The 24,028-nt window shown below is 49.7% G+C and overlaps 2 protein-coding genes across 2 annotated transcripts in view; both read left to right on the forward strand.

Moving 5' to 3' along the window:
• Window positions 1-18,196, forward strand: part of LOC132380446 (ribosome-binding protein 1-like) — a 53,404-nt gene extending 35,208 nt beyond the window's left edge. The window contains exon 2 of the mRNA XM_059949247.1: window positions 17,885-18,196. Within this exon, the coding sequence (XP_059805230.1) occupies window positions 17,885-18,171 (287 nt within the window). The 3' untranslated portion in view covers window positions 18,172-18,196. The remainder of the gene's footprint in view (window positions 1-17,884) is intronic.
• Window positions 1-24,028, forward strand: part of LOC132380444 (ribosome-binding protein 1-like) — a 67,998-nt gene that overhangs the window by 39,587 nt on the left and 4,383 nt on the right. The gene's annotated exons all lie outside the window — the stretch shown is intronic.

The raw sequence follows: 24,028 nt of genomic DNA on the forward strand, positions 1-24,028 counted from the left end.
GGAAGTGCTGGACGAAGGTTCACAAGGACAGGGAAGTGCTGGAGGAAGGTTCACAAGCACAGGGAAGTGCTGGAGGAAGGTTACCAAGGACAGGGAAGTGCTGGTGGATGGTTCACAAGGACAGGGAAGTGCTGGAGGAAGTTTCAGAAGGACAGGGAAGATAGAGGAAGGTTCACAAGGACAGGGAAGATGGAGGAAGTTTCACAAGGACAGGGAAGATGGAGGAAGGTTCACAAGGACAGGAAAGTGCTGGAGGAAGGTTCACAAGGACAGGGAAGCGGTGGAAAAGTTCACAAGGACAGGGAAGTGCTGTAGGAAGTTTCAGAAGGACAGGGAAGATAGAGGATGGTTCACAAGGACAGGTAAGATGGAGGAAGTTTCACAAGGACAGGGAAGTGATGGCGGAAGGTTCACAAGGACAGGGAAGTGATGGAAAAGTTCCCAAGGACAGGGAAGATGGAGGAAGGTTCACAAGGACAGGAAAGTGATGGAAAAGTTCACAAGGACAGGGAAGTGATGGAGGAAGGTTCACAAGGACAGGGAAGTGATGGAAAAGTTCCCAAGGACAAAAGTTCACAAGGACAGTGAAGTGCTGGAGGAAGGTTCACAGGGACAGGGAAGTGATGGAAACGTTCACAAGGACAGCGAAGCGCTGGAGGAAGGTTCACAAGGACAGTGAAGTGATGGATGAAGGTTTACAAGGACAGGGAAGATGGAGGAAGGTTGACCAAGACAGGGAAGCGCTGGAGGAAGGTTCACAAGGACAGGGAAGATGGAGGAAGGTTCACAAGTACAGGGAAGTCCTGGAGGAAGGTTCACAATGACAGGAAAGGTAGACGAAGGTTCGCAAGGACAGTGAAGTGATGGAAAACTTCGCAAGGACAGGGAAGTGATGGAAAAGTTCACAAGGACAGGGAGGTGCTGTAGGAAGTTTCAGAAGGACAGGGAAGATAGAGGATGGTTCACAAGGACAGGTAAGATGGAGGAAGTTTCACAAGGACAGGGAAGTGATGGCGGAAGGTTCACAAGGACAGGGAAGTGATGGAAAAGTTCCCAAGGACAGGGAAGATGGAGGAAGGTTCACAAGGACAGGAGAGTGATGGAAAAGTTCACAAGGACAGGGAAGTGATGGAGGAAGGTTCACAAGGACAGGAAAGTGATGGATGAAGGTTCACAAAGACAAGGAATTGCTGGAAAAGTTCACAAGGACAAAAGTTCACAAGGACAGTGAAGTGCTGGAGGAAGGTTCACAGGGACAGGGAGGTGATGGAAAAGTTCACAAGGACAGCGAAGCGCTGGAGGAAGGTTCACAAGGACAGTGAAGTGATGGATGAAGGTTTACAAGAACAGGGAAGATGGAGGAAGGTTGACCAACACAGGGAAGCGCTGGAGGAAGGTTCACAAGGACAGGGAAGTGATGGATGAAGGTTTACAAGGACAGGGAAGATGGAGGAAGGTTGACAAAGACAGGGAAGCGCTGGAGGAAGGTTCACAAGGACAGGGAAGTGATGGATGAAGGTTTACAAGGACAGGGAAGCGCTGGATGAAGGTTCACAAGGACAGGGAAGATGGAGGAAGGTTCACAAGTACAGGGAAGTCCTGGAGGAAGGTTCACAATGACAGGAAAGGTAGACGAAGGTTCGCAAGGACAGTGAAGTGATGGAAAACTTCGCAAGGACAGGGAAGTGATGGAAAAGTTCACAAGAACAGGGAAGTGCTGGAGGAAGGTTCACAATGACAGGAAGTGATGGAGGAAGGTTCACAAGTACAGGGATGTGATGGAGGAAGGTTCACAAGGACAGGGAAGTGCTGGAGGAAGGTTCACAAGGACAGGGATGTGATGGAGGAAGGTTCCCAAGGACAGGGAAGTGATGGAAAAGTTCCCAAGGACAGGGAAGATGGCGGAAGGTTCACAAGGACAGGGAAGTGATGGAGGAAGGTTCACAAGGACAGGGAAGTGATGGAAAAGTTCCCAAGGACAGGGAAGATGGAGTAAGTTTCACAAGGACAGGGAAGTTGGAGGAATGTTCACAAGGACCGGGAAGAGATGGAGGAAGGTTCACAAGGACAGGGATGTGATGGAGGAAGGTTCACAAGGACAGGGTAGTGATGGAGGAAGTTTCACAAGGACAGGGATGTGCTGGAGGAAGGTTCACAAGGACAGGGAAGTGATGGAAAAGTTCACAAGAACAGGGAAGTGCTGGAGGAAGGTTCACAATGACAGGAAGTGATGGAGGAAGGTTCACAAGTACAGGGAAGTGATGGAGGAAGGTTCACAAGGACAGGGAAGTGCTGGAGGAAGGTTCACAAGGACAGGGAAGTGATGGAGGAAGGTTCCCAAGGACAGGGAAGTGATGGAAAAGTTCCCAAGGACAGGGAAGATGGAGGAAGGTTCACAAGGACAGGGAAGTGATGGAGGAAGGTTCACAAGGACAGGGAAGTGATGGAAAAGTTCCCAAGGACAGGGAAGATGGAGTAAGTTTCACAAGGACAGGGAAGATGGAGGAATGTTCACAAGGACCGGGAAGAGATGCAGGAAGGTTCACAAGCACAGGAAGTGATGGAGGAATGTTCACAAGGACAGGGAAGTGCTGGAGGAAGGTTCACAAGTACAGTGAAGTGATGGAGGAAGGTTCACAAGGACAGGGAAGTGCTGGAGGAAGGTTCACAAGGACAGGGAAGTGATGGCGGAAGGTTCACAAGGACAGGGAAGTGATGGAAAAGTTCCCAAGGACAGGGAAGATGGAGGAAGGTTCACAAGGACAGGAAAGTGATGAAAAAGTTCACAAGGACAGGGAAGTGATGGTGGAAGGTTCACAAGGACAGGGAAGTGCTGGAAAAGTTCTCAGGGACAGGGAAGTGCTGCAGGGATGTTCACAAGGACAGGGAAGTGCTGGAGGAAGGTTCACAAGGACAGGGAAGTGCTGGAGGTAGTTTCACAAGGACAGGGAATTGATGGCGGAAGGTTCAGAAGGACCAGGAAGTGATGGGAAAGTTCCCAAGGTCAGGGAAGATGGTGGAAAGTTCCCAAGGACAGGGAAGATGGAGGAAGGTTCACAAGGACAGGAAAGTGATGGAAAAGTTCACAAGGACAGGGAAGTGAAGGTGGATGGGTCACAAGGACAGGGAAGTGCTGGAGGATGTTTCACAAGGACAGGGATGTGATGGCGGAAGGTTCACAAGGACAGGGAAGTGATGGAAAAGTTCACAAGGACAGGGAAGTGCTGCAGGGAGGTTCACAAGGACAGGGAAGTGCTGGAGGAAGGTTCACAAGGACAGGGAATTGATGGAAAATTTCACAAGGACAGGGAAGTGATGGAAAATTTCACAAGGACAGGGAAGTGCTGGACGAAGGTTCACAAGGACAGGGAAGTGCTGGAGGAAGGTTCACAAGCACAGGGAAGTGCTGGAGGAAGGTTACCAAGGACAGGGAAGTGCTGGTGGATGGTTCACAAGGACAGGGAAGTGCTGGAGGAAGTTTCAGAAGGACAGGGAAGATAGAGGAAGGTTCACAAGGACAGGGAAGATGGAGGAAGTTTCACAAGGACAGGGAAGATGGAGGAAGGTTCACAAGGACAGGAAAGTGCTGGAGGAAGGTTCACAAGGACAGGGAAGCGGTGGAAAAGTTCACAAGGACAGGGAAGTGCTGTAGGAAGTTTCAGAAGGACAGGGAAGATAGAGGATGGTTCACAAGGACAGGTAAGATGGAGGAAGTTTCACAAGGACAGGGAAGTGATGGCGGAAGGTTCACAAGGACAGGGAAGTGATGGAAAAGTTCCCAAGGACAGGGAAGATGGAGGAAGGTTCACAAGGACAGGAAAGTGATGGAAAAGTTCACAAGGACAGGGAAGTGATGGAGGAAGGTTCACAAGGACAGGGAAGTGATGGAAAAGTTCCCAAGGACAAAAGTTCACAAGGACAGTGAAGTGCTGGAGGAAGGTTCACAGGGACAGGGAAGTGATGGAAACGTTCACAAGGACAGCGAAGCGCTGGAGGAAGGTTCACAAGGACAGTGAAGTGATGGATGAAGGTTTACAAGGACAGGGAAGATGGAGGAAGGTTGACCAAGACAGGGAAGCGCTGGAGGAAGGTTCACAAGGACAGGGAAGATGGAGGAAGGTTCACAAGTACAGGGAAGTCCTGGAGGAAGGTTCACAATGACAGGAAAGGTAGACGAAGGTTCGCAAGGACAGTGAAGTGATGGAAAACTTCGCAAGGACAGGGAAGTGATGGAAAAGTTCACAAGGACAGGGAGGTGCTGTAGGAAGTTTCAGAAGGACAGGGAAGATAGAGGATGGTTCACAAGGACAGGTAAGATGGAGGAAGTTTCACAAGGACAGGGAAGTGATGGCGGAAGGTTCACAAGGACAGGGAAGTGATGGAAAAGTTCCCAAGGACAGGGAAGATGGAGGAAGGTTCACAAGGACAGGAGAGTGATGGAAAAGTTCACAAGGACAGGGAAGTGATGGAGGAAGGTTCACAAGGACAGGAAAGTGATGGATGAAGGTTCACAAAGACAAGGAATTGCTGGAAAAGTTCACAAGGACAAAAGTTCACAAGGACAGTGAAGTGCTGGAGGAAGGTTCACAGGGACAGGGAGGTGATGGAAAAGTTCACAAGGACAGCGAAGCGCTGGAGGAAGGTTCACAAGGACAGTGAAGTGATGGATGAAGGTTTACAAGGACAGGGAAGCGCTGGATGAAGGTTCACAAGGACAGGGAAGATGGAGGAAGGTTCACAAGTACAGGGAAGTCCTGGAGGAAGGTTCACAATGACAGGAAAGGTAGACGAAGGTTCGCAAGGACAGTGAAGTGATGGAAAACTTCGCAAGGACAGGGAAGTGATGGAAAAGTTCACAAGAACAGGGAAGTGCTGGAGGAAGGTTCACAATGACAGGAAGTGATGGAGGAAGGTTCACAAGTACAGGGAACTGATGGAGGAAGGTTCACAAGGACAGGGAAGTGCTGGAGGAAGGTTCACAAGTACAGGGAAGTGATGGAGGAAGGTTCCCAAGGACAGGGAAGTGATGGAAAAGTTCCCAAGGACAGGGAAGATGGAGGAAGGTTCACAAGGACAGGGAAGTGATGGAGGAAGGTTCACAAGGACAGGGAAGTGATGGAAAAGTTCCCAAGGACAGGGAAGATGGAGTAAGTTTCACAAGGACAGGGAAGATGGAGGAATGTTCACAAGGACCGGGAAGAGATGGAGGAAGGTTCACAAGGACAGGAAGTGATGGAGGAAGGTTCACAAGGACAGGGAAGTGCTGGAGGAAGGTTCACAAGTACAGGGAAGTGATGGAGGAAGGTTCACAAGGACAGGGAAGTGCTGGAGGAAGGTTCACAAGGACAGGGAAGTGATGGCGGAAGGTTCACAAGGACAGGGAAGTGATGGAAAAGTTCCCAAGGACAGGGAAGATGGAGGAAGGTTCACAAGGACAGGAAAGTGATGGAAAAGTTCACAAGGACAGGGAAGTGATGGTGGAAGGTTCACAAGGACAGGGAAGTGCTGGAAAAGTTCTCAGGGACAGGGAAGTGCTGCAGGGATGTTCACAAGGACAGGGAAGTGCTGGAGGAAGGTTCACAAGGACAGGGAAGTGCTGGAGGTAGTTTCACAATGACAGGGAAGTGATGGCGGAAGGTTCACAAGGACCAGGAAGTGATGGGAAAGTTCCCAAGGACAGGGAAGATGGTGGAAAGTTCCCAAGGACAGGGAAGATGGAGGAAGGTTCACAAGGACAGGAAAGTGATGGAAAAGTTCACAAGGACAGGGAAGTGAAGGTGGATGGGTCACAAGGACAGGGAAGTGCTGGAGGATGTTTCACAAGGACAGGGATGTGATGGCGGAAGGTTCACAAGGACAGGGAAGTGATGGAAAAGTTCACAAGGACAGGGAAGTGCTGCAGGGAGGTTCACAAGGACAGGGAAGTGCTGGAGGAAGGTTCACAAGGACAGGGAATTGATGGAAAATTTCACAAGGACAGGGAAGTGATGGAAAAGTTCACAAGGACAGGGAAGTGCTGGAGGAAGGTTCACAAGGACAGGGAAGTGCTGGAGGAAGGTTCACAAGCACAGGGAAGTGCTGGAGGAAGGTTACCAAGGACAGGGAAGTGCTGGTGGATGGTTCACAAGGACAGGGAAGTGCTGGAGGAAGTTTCAGAAGGACAGGGAAGATAGAGGAAGGTTCACAAGGACAGGGAAGATGGAGGAAGTTTCACAAGGACAGGGAAGATGGAGGAAGGTTCACAAGGACAGGAAAGTGCTGGAGGAAGGTTCACAAGGACAGGGAAGCGTTGGAAAAGTTCACAAGGACAGGGAAGTGCTGTAGGAAGTTTCAGAAGGACAGGGAAGATAGAGGATGGTTCACAAGGACAGGTAAGATGGAGGAAGTTTCACAAGGACAGGGAAGATGGAAGAAGGTTCACAAGGACAGGGTAGTGATGGAGGAAGTTTCACAATGACAGGAAAGGTAGACGAAGGTTCACAAGGACAGGGAAGTGATGGAAAACTTCACAAGGACAGGGAAGTGATGGAAAAGTTCACAAGAACAGGGAAGTGCTGGTGGAAGGTTCACAATGACAGGAAGTGATGGAGTAAGGTTCACAAGTACAGGGAAGTGATGGAGGAAGGTTCACAAGGACAGGGAAGTGCTGGAGGAAGGTTCACAAGGACAGGGAAGTGATGGCGGAAGGTTCACAAGGACAGGGAAGTGATGGAAAAGTTCCCAAGGACAGGGAAGATGGAGGAAGGTTCACAAGGACAGGAAAGTGATGGAAAAGTTCACAAGGACAGGGAAGTGATGGTGGAAGGTTCACAAGGACAGGGAAGTGCTGGAGGATGTTTCACAAGGACAGGGAAGTGCTGGAGGAAGGTTCACAAAGACAAGGAATTGCTGGAAAAGTTCACAAGGACAAATGTTCACAAGGACAGTGAAGTGCTGGAGGAAGGTTCACAGGGACAGGGAAGTGATGGAAAAGTTCACAAGGACAGCGAAGCGCTGGAGGAAGGTTCACAAGGACAGGGAAGTGATGGATGAAGGTTTACAAGGACAGGGAAGATGGAGGAAGGTTGACAAAGACAGGGAAGTGCTGGAGGAAGGTTCACAAGGACAGGGAAGTGATGGATGAAGGTTTACAAGGACAGGGAAGCGCTGGATGAAGGTTCACAAGGACAGGGAAGATGGAGGAAGGTTCACAAGTACAGGGAAGTCCTGGAGGAAGGTTCACAATGACAGGAAAGGTAGACGAAGGTTCGCAAGGACAGTGAAGTGATGGAAAACTTCGCAAGGACAGGGAAGTGATGGAAAAGTTCACAAGAACAGGGAAGTGCTGGAGGAAGGTTCACAATGACAGGAAGTGATGGAGGAAGGTTCAGAAGTACAGGGAAGTGATGGAGGAAGGTTCACAAGGACAGGGAAGTGCTGGAGGAAGGTTCACAAGGACAGGGAAGTGATGGAGGAATGTTCCCAAGGACAGGGAAGTGATGGAAAAGTTCCCAAGGACAGGGAAGATGGAGGAAGGTTCACAAGGACAGGGAAGTGATGGAGGAAGGTTCACAAGGACAGGGAAGTGATGGAAAAGTTCCCAAGGACAGGTAAGATGGAGTAAGTTTCACAAGGGCAGGGAAGATGGAGGAATGTTCACAAGGACCGGGAAGAGATGGAGGAAGGTTCACAAGAACAGGAAGTGATGGAGGAAGGTTCACAAGGACAGGGAAGTGCTGGAGGAAGGTTCACAAGTACAGGGAAGTGATGGAGGAAGGTTCACAAGGGCAGGGAAGTGTTGGAGGAAGGTTCACAAGGACAGGGAAGTGATGGCGGAAGGTTCACCAGGACAGGGAAGTGATGGAAAAGTTCCCAAGGACAGGGAAGATGGAGGAAGGTTCACAAGGACAGGAAAGTGATGGAAAAGTTCACAAGGACAGGGAAGTGATGGTGGAAGGTTCACAAGGACAGGGAAGTGCTGGAAAAATTCTCAGGGACAGGGAAGTGCTGCAGGGATGTTCACAAGGACTGGGAAGTGCTGGAGGAAGGTTCACAAGGACAGGGAAGTGCTGGAGGTAGTTTCACAAGGACAGGGAAGTGATGGCGGAAGGTTCAGAAGGACCAGGAAGTGATGGGAAAGTTCCCAAGGACAGGGAAGATGGTGGAAAGTTCCCAAGGACAGGGAAGATGGAGGAAGGTTCACAAGGACAGGAAAGTGATGGAAAAGTTCACAAGGACAGGGAAGTGCTGGAGGATGTTTCACAATTACAGGGATGTGATGGCAGAAGGTTCACAAGGACAGGGAAGTGATGGAAAAGTTCACAAGGACAGGGAAGTGCTGCAGGGAGGTTCACAAGGACAGGGAAGTGCTGGAGGAAGGTTCACAAGGACAGGGAATTGATGGAAAATTTCACAAGGACAGGGAAGTGATGGAAAAGTTCACAAGGAGAGGGAAGTGCTGGAGGAAGGTTCACAAGGACAGGGAAGTGCTGGAGGAAGGTTCACAAGCACAGGGAAGTGCTGGAGGAAGGTTACCAAGGACAGGGAAGTGCTGGTGGATGGCTCACAAGGACAGGGAAGTGCTGGAGGAAGTTTCAGAAGGACAGGGAAGATAGAGGAAGGTTCACAAGGACAGGGAAGATGGAGGAAGTTTCACAAGGACAGGGAAGATGGAGGAAGGTTCACAAGGACAGGAAAGTGCTGGAGGAAGGTTCACAAGGACAGGGAAGCGTTGGAAAAGTTCACAAGGACAGGGAAGTGCTGTAGGAAGTTTCAGAAGGACAGCGAAGATAGAGGATGGTTCACAAGGACAGGTAAGATGGAGGAAGTTTCACAAGGACAGGGAAGTGATGGCGGAAGGTTCACAAGGACAGGGAAGTGATGGAAAAGTTCCCAAGGACAGGGAAGATGGAGGAAGGTTCACAAGGACAGGAAAGTGATGGAAAAGTTCACAAGGACAGGGAAGTGATGGTGGAAGGTTCACAAGGACAGGGAAGTGCTGGAGGATGTTTCACAAGGACAGGGAAGTGCTGGAGGAAGGTTCACAAAGACAAGGAATTGCTGGAAAAGTTCACAAGGACAAAAGTTCACAAGGACAGTGAAGTGCTGGAGGAAGGTTCACAGGGACAGGGAAGTGATGGAAAAGTTCACAAGGACAGCGAAGCGCTGGAGGAAGGTTCACAAGGACAGGGAAGTGATGGATGAAGGTTTACAAGGACAGGGAAGATGGAGGAAGGTTGACAAAGACAGGGAAGTGCTGGAGGAAGGTTCACAAGGACAGGGAAGTGATGGATGAAGGTTTACAAGGACAGGGAAGCGCTGGATGAAGGTTCACAAGGACAGGGAAGATGGAGGAAGGTTCACAAGTACAGGGAAGTCCTGGAGGAAGGTTCACAATGACAGGAAAGGTAGACGAAGGATCGCAAGGACAGTGAAGTGATGGAAAACTTCGCAAGGACAGGGAAGTGATGGAAAAGTTCACAAGAACAGGGAAGTGCTGGAGGAAGGTTCACAATGACAGGAAGTGATGGAGGAAGGTTCACAAGTACAGGGAAGTGATGGAGGAAGGTTCACAAGTACAGGGAAGTGCTGGAGGAAGGTTCACAAGGACAGGGAAGTGATGGAGGAAGGTTCCCAAGGACAGGGAAGTGATGGAAAAGTTCCCAAGGACAGGGAAGATGGAGGAAGGTTCACAAGGACAGGGAAGTGATGGAGGATGTTTCACAATTACAGGGATGTGATGGCGGAAGGTTCACAAGGACAGGGAAGTGATGGAAAAGTTCACAAGGACAGGGAAGTGCTGCAGGGAGGTTCACAAGGACAGGGAAGTGCTGGAGGAAGGTTCACAAGGACAGGGAATTGATGGAAAATTTCACAAGGACAGGGAAGTGATGGAAAAGTTCACAAGGAGAGGGAAGTGCTGGAGGAAGGTTCACAAGGACAGGGAAGTGCTGGAGGAAGGTTCACAAGCACAGGGAAGTGCTGGAGGAAGGTTACCAAGGACAGGGAAGTGCTGGTGGATGGCTCACAAGGACAGGGAAGTGCTGGAGGAAGTTTCAGAAGGACAGGGAAGATAGAGGAAGGTTCACAAGGACAGGGAAGATGGAGGAAGTTTCACAAGGACAGGGAAGATGGAGGAAGGTTCACAAGGACAGGAAAGTGCTGGAGGAAGGTTCACAAGGACAGGGAAGCGTTGGAAAAGTTCACAAGGACAGGGAAGTGCTGTAGGAAGTTTCAGAAGGACAGGGAAGATAGAGGATGGTTCACAAGGACAGGTAAGATGGAGGAAGTTTCACAAGGACAGGGAAGTGATGGCGGAAGGTTCACAAGGACAGGGAAGTGATGGAAAAGTTCCCAAGGACAGGGAAGATGGAGGAAGGTTCACAAGGACAGGAAAGTGATGGAAAAGTTCACAAGGACAGGGAAGTGATGGTGGAAGGTTCACAAGGACAGGGAAGTGCTGGAGGATGTTTCACAAGGACAGGGAAGTGCTGGAGGAAGGTTCACAAAGACAAGGAATTGCTGGAAAAGTTCACAAGGACAAAAGTTCACAAGGACAGTGAAGTGCTGGAGGAAGGTTCACAGGGACAGGGAAGTGATGGAAAAGTTCACAAGGACAGCGAAGCGCTGGAGGAAGGTTCACAAGGACAGGGAAGTGATGGATGAAGGTTTACAAGGACAGGGAAGATGGAGGAAGGTTGACAAAGACAGGGAAGTGCTGGAGGAAGGTTCACAAGGACAGGGAAGTGATGGATGAAGGTTTACAAGGACAGGGAAGCGCTGGATGAAGGTTCACAAGGACAGGGAAGATGGAGGAAGGTTCACAAGTACAGGGAAGTCCTGGAGGAAGGTTCACAATGACAGGAAAGGTAGACGAAGGATCGCAAGGACAGTGAAGTGATGGAAAACTTCGCAAGGACAGGGAAGTGATGGAAAAGTTCACAAGAACAGGGAAGTGCTGGAGGAAGGTTCACAATGACAGGAAGTGATGGAGGAAGGTTCACAAGTACAGGGAAGTGATGGAGGAAGGTTCACAAGTACAGGGAAGTGCTGGAGGAAGGTTCACAAGGACAGGGAAGTGATGGAGGAAGGTTCCCAAGGACAGGGAAGTGATGGAAAAGTTCCCAAGGACAGGGAAGATGGAGGAAGGTTCACAAGGACAGGGAAGTGATGGAGGAAGGTTCACAAGGACAGGGAAGTGATGGAAAAGTTCCCAAGGACAGGTAAGATGGAGTAAGTTTCACAAGGGCAGGGAAGATGGAGGAATGTTCACAAGGACCGGGAAGAGATGGAGGAAGGTTCACAAGGACAGGAAGTGATGGAGGAAGGTTCACAAGGACAGGGAAGTGCTGGAGGAAGGTTCACAAGTACAGGGAAGTGATGGCGGAAGGTTCACAAGGACAGGGAAGTGCTGGAGGAAGGTTCACAAGGACAGGGAAGTGATGGCGGAAGGTTCACAAGGACAGGGAAGTGATGGAAAAGTTCCCAAGGACAGGGAAGATGGAGGAAGGTTCACAAGGACAGGAAAGTGATGGAAAAGTTCACAAGGACAGGGAAGTGATGGTGGAAGGTTCACAAGGACAGGGAAGTGCTGGAAAAGTTCTCAGGGACAGGGAAGTGCTGCAGGGATGTTCACAAGGACAGGGAAGTGCTGGAGGAAGGTTCACAAGGACAGGGAAGTGCTGGAGGTAGTTTCACAAGGACAGGGAAGTGATGGCGGAAGGTTCACAAGGACCAGGAAGTGATGGGAAAGTTCCCAAGGACAGGGAAGATGGTGGAAAGTTCCCAAGGACAGGGAAGATGGAGGAAGGTTCACAAGGACAGGAAAGTAATGGAAAAGTTCACAAGGACAGGGAAGTGAAGGTGGATGGGTAACAGGGACAGGGAAGTGCTGCAGGATGTTTCACAATTACAGGGATGTGATGGCGGAAGGTTCACAAGGACAGGGAAGTGATGGAAAAGTTCACAAGGACAGGGAAGTGCTGCAGGGAGGTTCACAAGGACAGGGAAGTGCTGGAGGAAGGTTCACAAGGACAGGGAATTGATGGAAAATTTCACAAGGACAGGGAAGTGATGGAAAAGTTCACAAGGAGAGGGAAGTGCTGGAGGAAGGTTCACAAGGACAGGGAAGTGCTGGAGGAAGGTTCACAAGCACAGGGAAGTGCTGGAGGAAGGTTACCAAGGACAGGGAAGTGCTGGTGGATGGTTCACAAGGACAGGGAAGTGCTGGAGGAAGTTTCAGAAGGACAGGGAAGATAGAGGAAGGTTCACAAGGACAGGGAAGATGGAGGAAGTTTCACAAGGACAGGGAAGATGGAGGAAGGTTCACAAGGACAGGAAAGTGCTGGAGGAAGGTTCACAAGGACAGGGAAGCGTTGGAAAAGTTCACAAGGACAGGGAAGTGCTGTAGGAAGTTTCAGAAGGACAGGGAAGATAGAGGATGGTTCACAAGGACAGGTAAGATGGAGGAAGTTTCACAAGGACAGGGAAGTGATGGCGGATGGTTCACAAGGACAGGGAAGTGATGGAAAAGTTCCCAAGGACAGGGAAGATGGAGAAAGGTTCACAAGGACAGGAAAGTGATGGAAAAGTTCACAAGGACAGGGAAGTGATGGTGGAAGGTTCACAAGGACAGGGAAGTGCTGGAGGATGTTTCACAAGGACAGGGAAGTGCTGGAGGAAGGTTCACAAAGACAAGGAATTGCTGGAAAAGTTCACAAGGACAAAAGTTCACAAGGACAGTGAAGTGCTGGAGGAAGGTTCACTGGGACAGGGAAGTGATGGAAAAGTTCACAAGGACAGCGAAGCGCTGGAGGAAGGTTCACAAGGACAGGGAAGTGATGGATGAAGGTTTACAAGGACAGGGAAGATGGAGGAAGGTTGACAAAGACAGGGAAGCGCTGGAGGAAGGTTCACAAGGACAGGGAAGTGATGGAAAAGTTCACAAGGACAGCGAAGCGCTGGAGGAAGGTTCACAAGGACAGGGAAGTGATGGAAAAGTTCACAAGGACAGCGAAGCGCTGGAGGACGGTTCACAAGGACAGGGACGTGATGGATGAAGGTTTACAAGGACAGGGAAGATGGAGGAAGGTTGACAAAGACAGGGAAGCGCTGGAGGAAGGTTCACAAGGACAGGGAAGTGATTGATGAAGGTTTACAAGGACAGGGAAGCGCTGGATGAAGGTTCACAAGGACAGGGAAGTGATGGATGAAGGTTTACAAGGACAGGGAAGTGATGGATGAAGGTTTACAAGGACAGGGAAGCGCTGGATGAAGGTTCACAAGGACAGGGAAGTGATGGAAAAGTTCCCAAGGACAGGGAAGATGGAGGAAGGTTCACAAGGACAGGAAAGTGATGGAAAAGTTCACAAGGACAGGGAAGTGATGGTGGAAGGTTCACAAGGACAGGGAAGTGCTGGAAAAGTTCTCAGGGACAGGGAAGTGCTGCAGGGATGTTCACAAGGACAGGGAAGTGCTGGAGGAAGGTTCACAAGGACAGGGAAGTGCTGGAGGTAGTTTCACAAGGACAGGGAAGTGATGGCGGAATGTTCACAAGGACCAGGAAGTGATGGGAAAGTTCCCAAGGACAGGGAAGATGGTGGAAAGTTCCCAAGGACAGGGAAGATGGAGGAAGGTTCACAAGGACAGGAAAGTGATGGAAAAGTTCACAAGGACAGGGAAGTGAAGGTGGATGGGTCACAGGGACAGGGAAGTGCTGCAGGATGTTTCACAATTACAGGGATGTGATGGCGGAAGGTTCACAAGGACAGGGAAGTGATGGAAAAGTTCACAAGGACAGGGAAGTGCTGCAGGGAGGTTCACAAGGACAGGGAAGTGCTGGAGGAAGGTTCACAAGGACAGGGAATTGATGGAAAATTTCACAAGGACAGGGAAGTGATGGAAAAGTTCACAAGGAGAGGGAAGTGCTGGAGGAAGGTTCACAAGGACAGGGAAGTGCTGGAGGAAGGTTCACAAGCACAGGGAAGTGCTGGAGGAAGGTTACCAAGGACAGGGAAGTGCTGGTGGATGGTTCACAAGGACAGGGAAGTGCTGGAGGAAGTTTCAGAAGGACAGGGAAGATAGAGGAAGGTTCACAAGGACAGGGAAGATGGAGGAAGTTTCACAAGGACAGGGAAGATGGAGGAAGGTTCACAAGGACAGGAAAGTGCTGGAGGAAGGTTCACAAGGACAGGGAAGCGTTGGAAAAGTTCACAAGGACAGGGAAGTGCTGTAGGAAGTTTCAGAAGGACAGGGAAGATAGAGGATGGTTCACAAGGACAGGGAAGTGATGGCGGAAGGTTCACAAGGACAGGGAAGTGATGGAAAAGTTCCCAAGGACAGGGAAGATGGAGAAAGGTTCACAAGGACAGGAAAGTGATGGAAAAGTTCACAAGGACTGGGAAGTGATGGTGGAAGGTTCACAAGGACAGGGAAGTGCTGGAGGATGTTTCACAAGGACAGGGAAGTGCTGGAGGAAGGTTCACAAAGACAAGGAATTGCTGGAAAAGTTCACAAGGACAAAAGTTCACAAGGACAGTGAAGTGCTGGAGGAAGGTTCACTGGGACAGGGAAGTGATGGAAAAGTTCACAAGGACAGCGAAGCGCTGGAGGAAGGTTCACAAGGACAGGGAAGTGATGGATGAAGGTTTACAAGGACAGGGAAGATGGAGGAAGGTTGACAAAGACAGGGAAGCGCTGGAGGAAGGTTCACAAGGACAGGGAAGTGATGGAAAAGTTCACAAGGACAGCGAAGCGCTGGAGGAAGGTTCACAAGGACAGGGAAGTGATGGAAAAGTTCACAAGGACAGCGAAGCGCTGGAGGACGGTTCACAAGGACAGGGACGTGATGGATGAAGGTTTACAAGGACAGGGAAGATGGAGGAAGGTTGACAAAGACAGGGAAGCGCTGGAGGAAGGTTCACAAGGACAGGGAAGTGATTGATGAAGGTTTACAAGGACAGGGAAGCGCTGGATGAAGGTTCACAAGGACAGGGAAGTGATGGATGAAGGTTTACAAGGACAGGGAAGTGATGGATGAAGGTTTACAAGGACAGGGAAGCGCTGGATGAAGGTTCACAAGGACAGGGAAGATGGAGGAAGGTTCACATGTACAGGGAAGTCCTGGAGGAAGGTTCACAATGACAGGAAAGGTAGACGAAGGTTCGCAAGGACAGTGAAGTGATGGAAAACTTTGCAAGGATAGGGAAGTGATGGAAAAGTTCACAAGAACAGGGAAGTGCTGGAGGAAGGTTCACAATGACAGGAAGTGATGGAGGAAGGTTCACAAGTACAGGGAAGTGATGGAGGAAGGTTCACAAGGACAGGGAAGGGCTGGAGGAAGGTTCACAAGGACAGGGAAGTGATGGAGGAAGGTTCCCAAGGACAGGGAAGTGATGGAAAAGTTCCCAAGGACAGGGAAGATGGAGGAAGGTTCACAAGGACAGGGTAGTGATGGAGGAAGGTTCACAAGGACAGGGAAGTGATGGAAAAGTTCCCAAGGACAGGGAAGATATAGTAAGTTTCACAAGGACAGGGAAGATGGAGGAATGTTCACAAGGACCAGGAAGAGATGGAGGAAGGTTCACAAGGACAGGGATGTGATGGAGGAAGGTTCACAAGGACAGGGAAGTGATGGAAAAGTTCACAAGGACAGGGATGTGCTGGAGGAAGGTTTACAAGGACAGGGTAGTGCTGGAGGAAGGTTTACAAGGACAGGGTAGTGATGGAGGAAGTTTCACAAGGACAGGGATGTGCTGGAGGAAGGTTCACAAGGACAGGGAAGTGATGGAAAAGTTCCCAAGGACAGGGAAGATGGAGTAAGTTTCACAAGGACAGGGAAGATGGAGGAATGTTCACAAGGACAGGGAAGAGATGGAGGAAGGTTCACAAGGACAGGGAAGTGATGGAGGAAGGTTCACAAGGACTGGGAAGTGATGGAAAAGTTCACAAGGACAGGGAAGTGCTGTAGGAAGGTTTACAAGGACAGGGAAGTGCTGGAGGAAGGTTTACAAGGACAGGGTAGTGATGGAGGAAGTTTCTCAAGGACAGGGATGTGCTGGAGGAAGGTTCACAAGGACAGGGAAGTGATGGAAATGTTCTCCAGTACAGGGAAGCAATCGAGGAAGCTTTACAAGGACAGGGAAGTGATGGAAAAGTTCACAGGGACAGGGAAGTGCTGGAAATGTTCACAAGGATAAGGAAGTGCTGGAGGAAGATTTACAAGGACAGGGAAGTGCTGGAGAAAGGTTTACAAGGACAGGGTAGTGATGGAAGAAGGTTGACAAGGACAGGGAAGCGCTGGGGGAAGTTCACAAGGACGGGGAAGTGATGGATGAAGGTTTACAAGGACAGCGAAGATGGAGGAAAGTTCACAAGGACAGGGAAGTGATGGAAAAGTTCACAAGGACAGCGAAGCGCTGGAGGACGGTTCACAAGGACAGGGAAGTGATGGATGAAGGTTTACAAGGACAGGGAAGCGCTGGATGAAGGTTCACAAGGACAGGGAAGTGATGGATGAAGGTTTACAAGGACAGGGAAGTGATGGATGAAGGTTTACAAGGACAGGGAAGCGCTGGATGAAGTTTCACAAGGACAGGGAAGATGGAGGAACGTTCACAAGTACAGGGAAGTCCTGGAGGAAGGTTCACAATGACAGGAAAGGTAGACGAAGGTTCGCAAGGACAGTGAAGTGATGGAAAACTTCGCAAGGATAGGGAAGTGATGGAAAAGTTCACAAGAACAGGGAAGTGCTGGAGGAAGGTTCACAATGACAGGAAGTGATGGAGGAAGGTTCACAAGTACAGGGAAGTGATGGAGGAAGGTTCACAAGGACAGGGAAGGGCTGGAGGAAGGTTCACAAGGACAGGGAAGTGATGGAGGAAGGTTCCCAAGGACAGGGAAGTGATGGAAAAGTTCCCAAGGACAGGGAAGATGGAGGAAGGTTCACAAGGACAGGGTAGTGATGGAGGAAGGTTCACAAGGACAGGGAAGTGATGGAAAAGTTCCCAAGGACAGGGAAGATATAGTAAGTTTCACAAGGACAGGGAAGATGGAGGAAAGTTCACAAGGACCGGGAAGAGATGGAGGAAGGTTCACAAGGAAAGGGATGTGATGGAGGATGGTTCACAAGGACAGGGAAGTGATGGAAAAGTTCACAAGGACAGGGATGTGCTGGAGGAAGGTTTACAAGGACAGGGTAGTGCTGGAGGAAGGTTTACAAGGACAGGGTAGTGATGGAGGAAGTTTCACAAGGACAGGGATGTGCTGGAGGAAGGTTCACAAGGACAGGGAAGTGATGGAAAAGTTCCCAAGTACAGGGAAGATGGAGTAACTTTCACAAGGACAGGGAAGATGGAGGAATGTTCACAAGGACAGGGAAGAGATGGAGGAAGGTTCACAAGGACAGGGAAGTGATGGAGGAAGGTTCACAAGGACTGGGAAGTGATGGAAAAGTTCACAAGGACAGGGAAGTGCTGGAGGAAGGTTTACAAGGACAGGGAAGTGCTGGAGGAAGGTTTACAAGGACAGGGTAGTGATGGAGGAAGTTTCACAAGGACAGGGATGTGCTGGAGGAAGGTTCACAAGGACAGGGAAGTGATGGAAATGTTCTCCAGTACAGGGAAGCAATCGAGGAAGCTTTACAAGGACAGGGAAGTGATGGAAAAGTTCACAGGGACAGGGAAGTGCTGGAAATGTTCACAAGGATAAGGAAGTGCTGGAGGAAGATTTACAAGGACAGGGAAGTGCTGGAGAAAGGTTTACAAGGACAGGGTAGTGATGGAAGAAGGTTGACAAGGACAGGGAAGCGCTGGGGGAAGTTCACAAGGACGGGGAAGTGATGGATGAAGGTTTACAAGGACAGCGAAGATGGAGGAAAGTTCACAAGGACAGGGAAGTGATGGAAAAGTTCACAAGGACAGGGAAGTGATGGAGAAAGGTTCAGAAGGACAGGGAAGTGATGGAAAAGTTCACAAGGACAGAGAAGTGATGGAGCAAGGTTTACAAGGACAGGGAAGATGGAGGAAGGTTCATAAGGACAGGGAAGCGATGGAGGAAGGTTCCCAAGGACAGGGAAAATGGAGGAATGTTCACAAGGACAGAGAAGTGCTGGAGGAAGTTTCACAAGGGCAGGGAAGATGGAGGAAGGTTCACAAGGACAGGGAAGATGGAAGAAGGTTCACAATGACAGGGTAGTGATGGAGGAAGTTTCACAATGACAGGAAAGGTAGACGAAGGTTCACAAGGACAGGGAAGTGATGGAAAACTTCACAAGGACAGGGAAGTGATGGAAAAGTTCACAAGAACAGGGAAGTGCTGGAGGAAGGTTCACAATGACAGGAAGTGATGGAGTGAGGTTCACAAGGACAGGGAAGTGCTGGAGGAAGTTTCAGAAGGACAGGGAAGATAGAGGAAGGTTCACAAGGACAGGGAAGATGGAGGAAGTTTCACAAGGACAGGGAAGATGGAGGAAGGTTCACAAGGACAGGAAAGTGCTGGAGGAAGGTTCACAAGGACAGGGAAGCATTGGAAAAGTTCACAAGGACAGGGAGATGCTGGAGGAAGTTTCAGAAGGACAGGGAAGATAGAGGATGGTTCACAAGGACAGGGAAGATGGAGGAAGTTTCACAAGGACAGGGAAGATGGAAGAAGGTTCACAAGGACAGGGTAGTGATGGAGGAAGCTTCACAATGACAAGAAAGGTAGACGAAGGTTCACAAGGACAGGGATGTGCTGGAAGAAGGTTCACAAGGACAGGGAAGTGATGGATGAAGGTTTACAAGGACAGGGAAGATGGAGGAAGGTTGACAAAGACAGGGAAGCGCTGGAGGAAGGTTCACAAGGACAGGGAAGTGATGGATGAAGGTTTACAAGGACAGGGAAGCGCTGGATGAAGGTTCACAAGGACAGGGAAGATGGAAGAAGGTTCACAAGGACAGGGTAGTGATGGAGGAAGTTTCACAATGACAGGAAAGGTAGACGAAGGTTCACAAGGACAGGGAAGTGATGGAAAACTTCACAAGGACAGGGAAGTGATGGAAAAGTTCACAAGAACAGGGAAGTGCTGGAGGAAGGTTCACAATGACAGGAAGTGATGGAGGAAGGTTCACAAGTACAGGGAAGTGATGGAGGAAGGTTCACAAGGACAGGGAAGTGCTGGAGGAAGGTTCACAAGTACAGGGAAGTGCTGGAGGAAGGTTCCCAAGGACAGGGAAGTGATGGAAAAGTTCCCAAGGACAGGGAAGATGGAGGAAGGTTCACAAGGACAGGGAAGTGATGGAGGAAGGTTCACAAGGACAGGGAAGTGATGGAAAAGTTCCCAAGGACAGGGAAGATGGAGTAAGTTTCAGAAGGACAGGGAAGATGGAGGCATGTTCACAAGGACCGGGAAGAGATGGAGGAAGGTTCACAAGGACAGGGATGTGATGGAGGAAGGTTCACAAGGACAGGGAAGTGATGGAAAAGTTCACAAGGACAGGGAGGTGCTGGAGGAAGGTTTACAAGGACAGGGTAGTGCTGGAGGAATGTTTACAAGGACAGGGTAGTGATGGAGCAAGTTTCACAAGGACAGGGATGTGCTGGAGGAAGGTTCACAAGTACAGATAAGTGATGGAAAAGTTTCCAAGGACAGGGAAGATGGAGTATGTTTCACAAGGACAGGGAAGATGGAGGAATGTTCACAAGGACAGGGAAGAGATGGAGGAAGGTTCACAAGGACAGGGAAGTGATGGAGGAAGGTTCACAAGGGCAGGGAAGTGATGGAAAAGTTCACAAGGACAGGGAAGTGCTGGAGGAAGGATTACAAGGACAGGGAAGTGCTGGAGGAAGGTTTACAAGGACAGGGTAGTGATGGAGGAAGTTTCACAAGGACAGGGATGTGCTGGAGGAAGGTTCACAAGGACAGGGAAGTGATGGAAAAGTTCTCCAGTACAGGGAAGCAATCGAGGAAGGTTTACAAGGACAGGGAAGTGATGGAAAAGTTCACAGGGACAGGGAAGTGCTGGAAATGTTCACAAGGATAAGGAAGTGCTGGAGGAAGATTTACAAGGACAGTGAAGTGCTGGAGAAAGGTTTACAAGGACAGGGTAGTGATGGAAGAAGGTTGACAAGGACAGGGAAGCGCTGGGGGAAGTTCACAAGGACAGGGAAGTGATGGATGAAGGTTTACAATGACAGCGAAGATGGAGGAAAGTTCACAAGGACAGGGAAGTGATGGAAAAGTTCACAAGGACAGGGAAGTGATGGAGAAAGGTTCAGAAGGACAGGGAAGTGATGGAAAAGTTCAGAAGGACAGAGAAGTGATGGAGCAAGGTTTACAAGGACAGGGAAGATGGAGGAAGGTTCATAAGGACAGGGAAGCGATGGAGGAAGGTTCCCAAGGACAGGGAAGTGCTGGAGGAAGGTTCACAAGGACAGGGAAGCATTGGAAAAGTTCACAAGGACAGGGAGATGCTGGAGGAAGTTTCAGAAGGACAGGGAAGATAGAGGATGGTTCACAAGGACAGGGAAGATGGAGGAAGTTTCACAAGGACAGGGAAGATGGAAGAAGGTTCACAAGGACAGGGTAGTGATGGAGGAAGCTTCACAATGACAAGAAAGGTAGACGAAGGTTCACAAGGACAGGGATGTGCTGGAAGAAGGTTCACAAGGACAGGGAAGTGATGGATGAAGGTTTACAAGGACAGGGAAGATGGAGGAAGGTTGACAAAGACAGGGAAGCGCTGGAGGAAGGTTCACAAGGACAGGGAAGTGATGGATGAAGGTTTACAAGGACAGGGAAGCGCTGGATGAAGGTTCACAAGGACAGGGAAGATGGAAGAAGGTTCACAAGGACAGGGTAGTGATGGAGGAAGTTTCACAATGACAGGAAAGGTAGACGAAGGTTCACAAGGACAGGGAAGTGATGGAAAACTTCACAAGGACAGGGAAGTGATGGAAAAGTTCACAAGAACAGGGAAGTGCTGGAGGAAGGTTCACAATGACAGGAAGTGATGGAGGAAGGTTCACAAGTACAGGGAAGTGATGGAGGAAGGTTCACAAGGACAGGGAAGTGCTGGAGGAAGGTTCACAAGTACAGGGAAGTGCTGGAGGAAGGTTCCCAAGGACAGGGAAGTGATGGAAAAGTTCCCAAGGACAGGGAAGATGGAGGAAGGTTCACAAGGACAGGGAAGTGATGGAGGAAGGTTCACAAGGACAGGGAAGTGATGGAAAAGTTCCCAAGGACAGGGAAGATGGAGTAAGTTTCAGAAGGACAGGGAAGATGGAGGCATGTTCACAAGGACCGGGAAGAGATGGAGGAAGGTTCACAAGGACAGGGATGTGATGGAGGAAGGTTCACAAGGACAGGGAAGTGATGGAAAAGTTCACAAGGACAGGGAGGTGCTGGAGGAAGGTTTACAAGGACAGGGTAGTGCTGGAGGAAGGTTTACAAGGACAGGGTAGTGATGGAGCAAGTTTCACAAGGACAGGGATGTGCTGGAGGAAGGTTCACAAGTACAGATAAGTGATGGAAAAGTTTCCAAGGACAGGGAAGATGGAGTATGTTTCACAAGGACAGGGAAGATGGAGGAATGTTCACAAGGACAGGGAAGAGATGGAGGAAGGTTCACAAGGACAGGGAAGTGATGGAGGAAGGTTCACAAGGACAGGGAAGTGATGGAAAAATTCACAAGGACAGGGAAGTGCTGGAGGAAGGATTACAAGGACAGGGAAGTGCTGGAGGAAGGTTTACAAGGACAGGGTAGTGATGGAGGAAGTTTCACAAGGACAGGGATGTGCTGGAGGAAGGTTCACAAGGACAGGGAAGTGATGGAAAAGTTCTCCAGTACAGGGAAGCAATCGAGGAAGGTTTACAAGGACAGGGAAGTGATGGAAATGTTCACAGGGACAGGGAAGTGCTGGAAATGTTCACAAGGATAAGGAAGTGCTGGAGGAAGATTTACAAGGACAGTGAAGTGCTGGAGAAAGGTTTACAAGGACAGGGTAGTGATGGAAGAAGGTTGACAAGGACAGGGAAGCGCTGGGGGAAGTTCACAAGGACAGGGAAGTGATGGATGAAGGTTTACAATGACAGCGAAGATGGAGGAAAGTTCACAAGGACAGGGAAGTGATGGAAAAGTTCACAAGGACAGGGAAGTGATGGAGAAAGGTTCAGAAGGACAGGGAAGTGATGGAAAAGTTCAGAAGGACAGAGAAGTGATGGAGCAAGGTTTACAAGGACAGGGAAGATGGAGGAAGGTTCACAAGGACAGGGAAGCGATGGAGGAAGGTTCCCAAGGACAGGGAAAATGGAGGAATGTTCACAAGGACAGAGAAGTGCTGGAGGAAGGTTCACAAGGGCAGGGAAGATGGAGGAAGGTTCACAAGGACAGGGAAGATGGCAGAAGGTTCACAAGGACAGGGCAGTGATGGAGGAAGTTTCACAATGAAAGGAAAGGTAGACGAAGGTTCACAAGGACAGGGAAGTGATGGAAAACTTCACAAGGACAGGGAAGTGATGGAAAAGTTCACAAGAACAGGGAAGTGCTGGAGGAAGGTTCACAATGACAGGAAGTGATGGAGTGAGGTTCACAAGGACAGGGAAGTGCTGGAGGAAGTTTCAGAAGGACAGGGAAGATAGAGGAAGGTTCACAAGGACAGGGAAGATGGAGGAAGTTTCACAAGGACAGGGAAGATGGAGGAAGGTTCACAAGGACAGGAAAGTGCTGGAAAACTTCACAAGGACAGGGAAGTGATTGAGAAAGTTTCAGAAGGACAGGGAAGTGATGGAAAAGTTCACAAGGACAGAGAAGTGATGGAGCAAGGTTTACAAGGACAGGGAAGATGGAGGAAGGTTCACAAGGACAGGGAAGCGATGGAGGAAGGTTCCCAAGGACAGGGAAGATGGAAGAAGGTTCACAAGGACAGGGTAGTGATGGAGGAAGTTTCACAATGACAGGAAAGGTAGACGAAGGTTCACAAGGACAGGGAAGTGATGGAAAAGTTCACAAGAACAGGGAAGTGCTGGAGGAAGGTTCACAATGACAGGAAGTGATGGAGTGAGGTTCACTAGGACAGGGAAGTGCTGGAGGAAGTTTCAGAAGGACAGGGAAGATAGAGGAAGGTTCTCAAGGACAGGGAAGATGGAGGAAGTTTCACAAGGACAGAGAAGATGGAGGAAGGTTCACAAGGACAGGAAAGTGCTGGAAAAATTCACAAGGACAGGGAAGTGATGGAAAAGTTCACAAGAACAGGGAAGTGCTGGAGGAAGGTTCACAATGACAGGAAGTGATGGAGTAAGGTTCACAAGGACAGGGAAGTGCTGGAGGAAGGTTCACAAGGACAGGGAAGTGATGGAGGAAGGTTCACAAGGACAGGGAAGTGATGGAAAAGTTCCCAAGTACAGGGAAGATGGAGGAAGGCTTACAAGGACAGGAAAGTGATGGAAAAGTTCACAAGGACAGGGAAGTGATGGTGGAAGCTTCACAAGGACAGGGAAGTGCTGGAGGATGTTTCACAAGGACAGGGAAGTGATGGCCGAAGGTTCACAAGGACAGGGAAGTGTTGGAAAAGGTCTCAGGGACAGGGACGTGCTGCGGGGAGGTTCACAAGGACAGGGATGTGATGGAGTGAGGTTCACAAGGACAGGGAAGTGCTGGAGGAAGTTTCAGAAGGACAGGGAAGATAGAGGAAGTTTCAGAAGGACAGGGAAGATAGAGGATGGTTCACAAGGACAGGGAAGATGGAGGAAGTTTCACAAGGACAGGGAAGATGGAAGAAGGTTCACAAGGACAGGGTAGTGATGGAGGAAGCTTCACAATGACAAGAAAGGTAGACGAAGGTTCACAAGGACAGGGAAGTGATGGAAAACTTCACAAGGACAGGGAAGTGATGGAAAAGTTCACAAGAACAGGGAAGTGCTGGAGGAAGGTTCACAATGACAGGAAGTGATGGAGTAAGGTTCACAAGTACAGGGAAGTGCTGGAGGAAGGTTCACAAGGACAGGGAAGTGATGGAGGAAGGTTCACAAGGACAGGGAAGTGATGGAAAAGTTCCCAAGTACAGGGAAGATGGA

The sequence above is a fragment of the Hypanus sabinus genome, chromosome 24 (genome assembly GCF_030144855.1).
Source record: "Hypanus sabinus isolate sHypSab1 chromosome 24, sHypSab1.hap1, whole genome shotgun sequence".
NCBI lineage: Eukaryota > Metazoa > Chordata > Chondrichthyes > Myliobatiformes > Dasyatidae > Hypanus > Hypanus sabinus.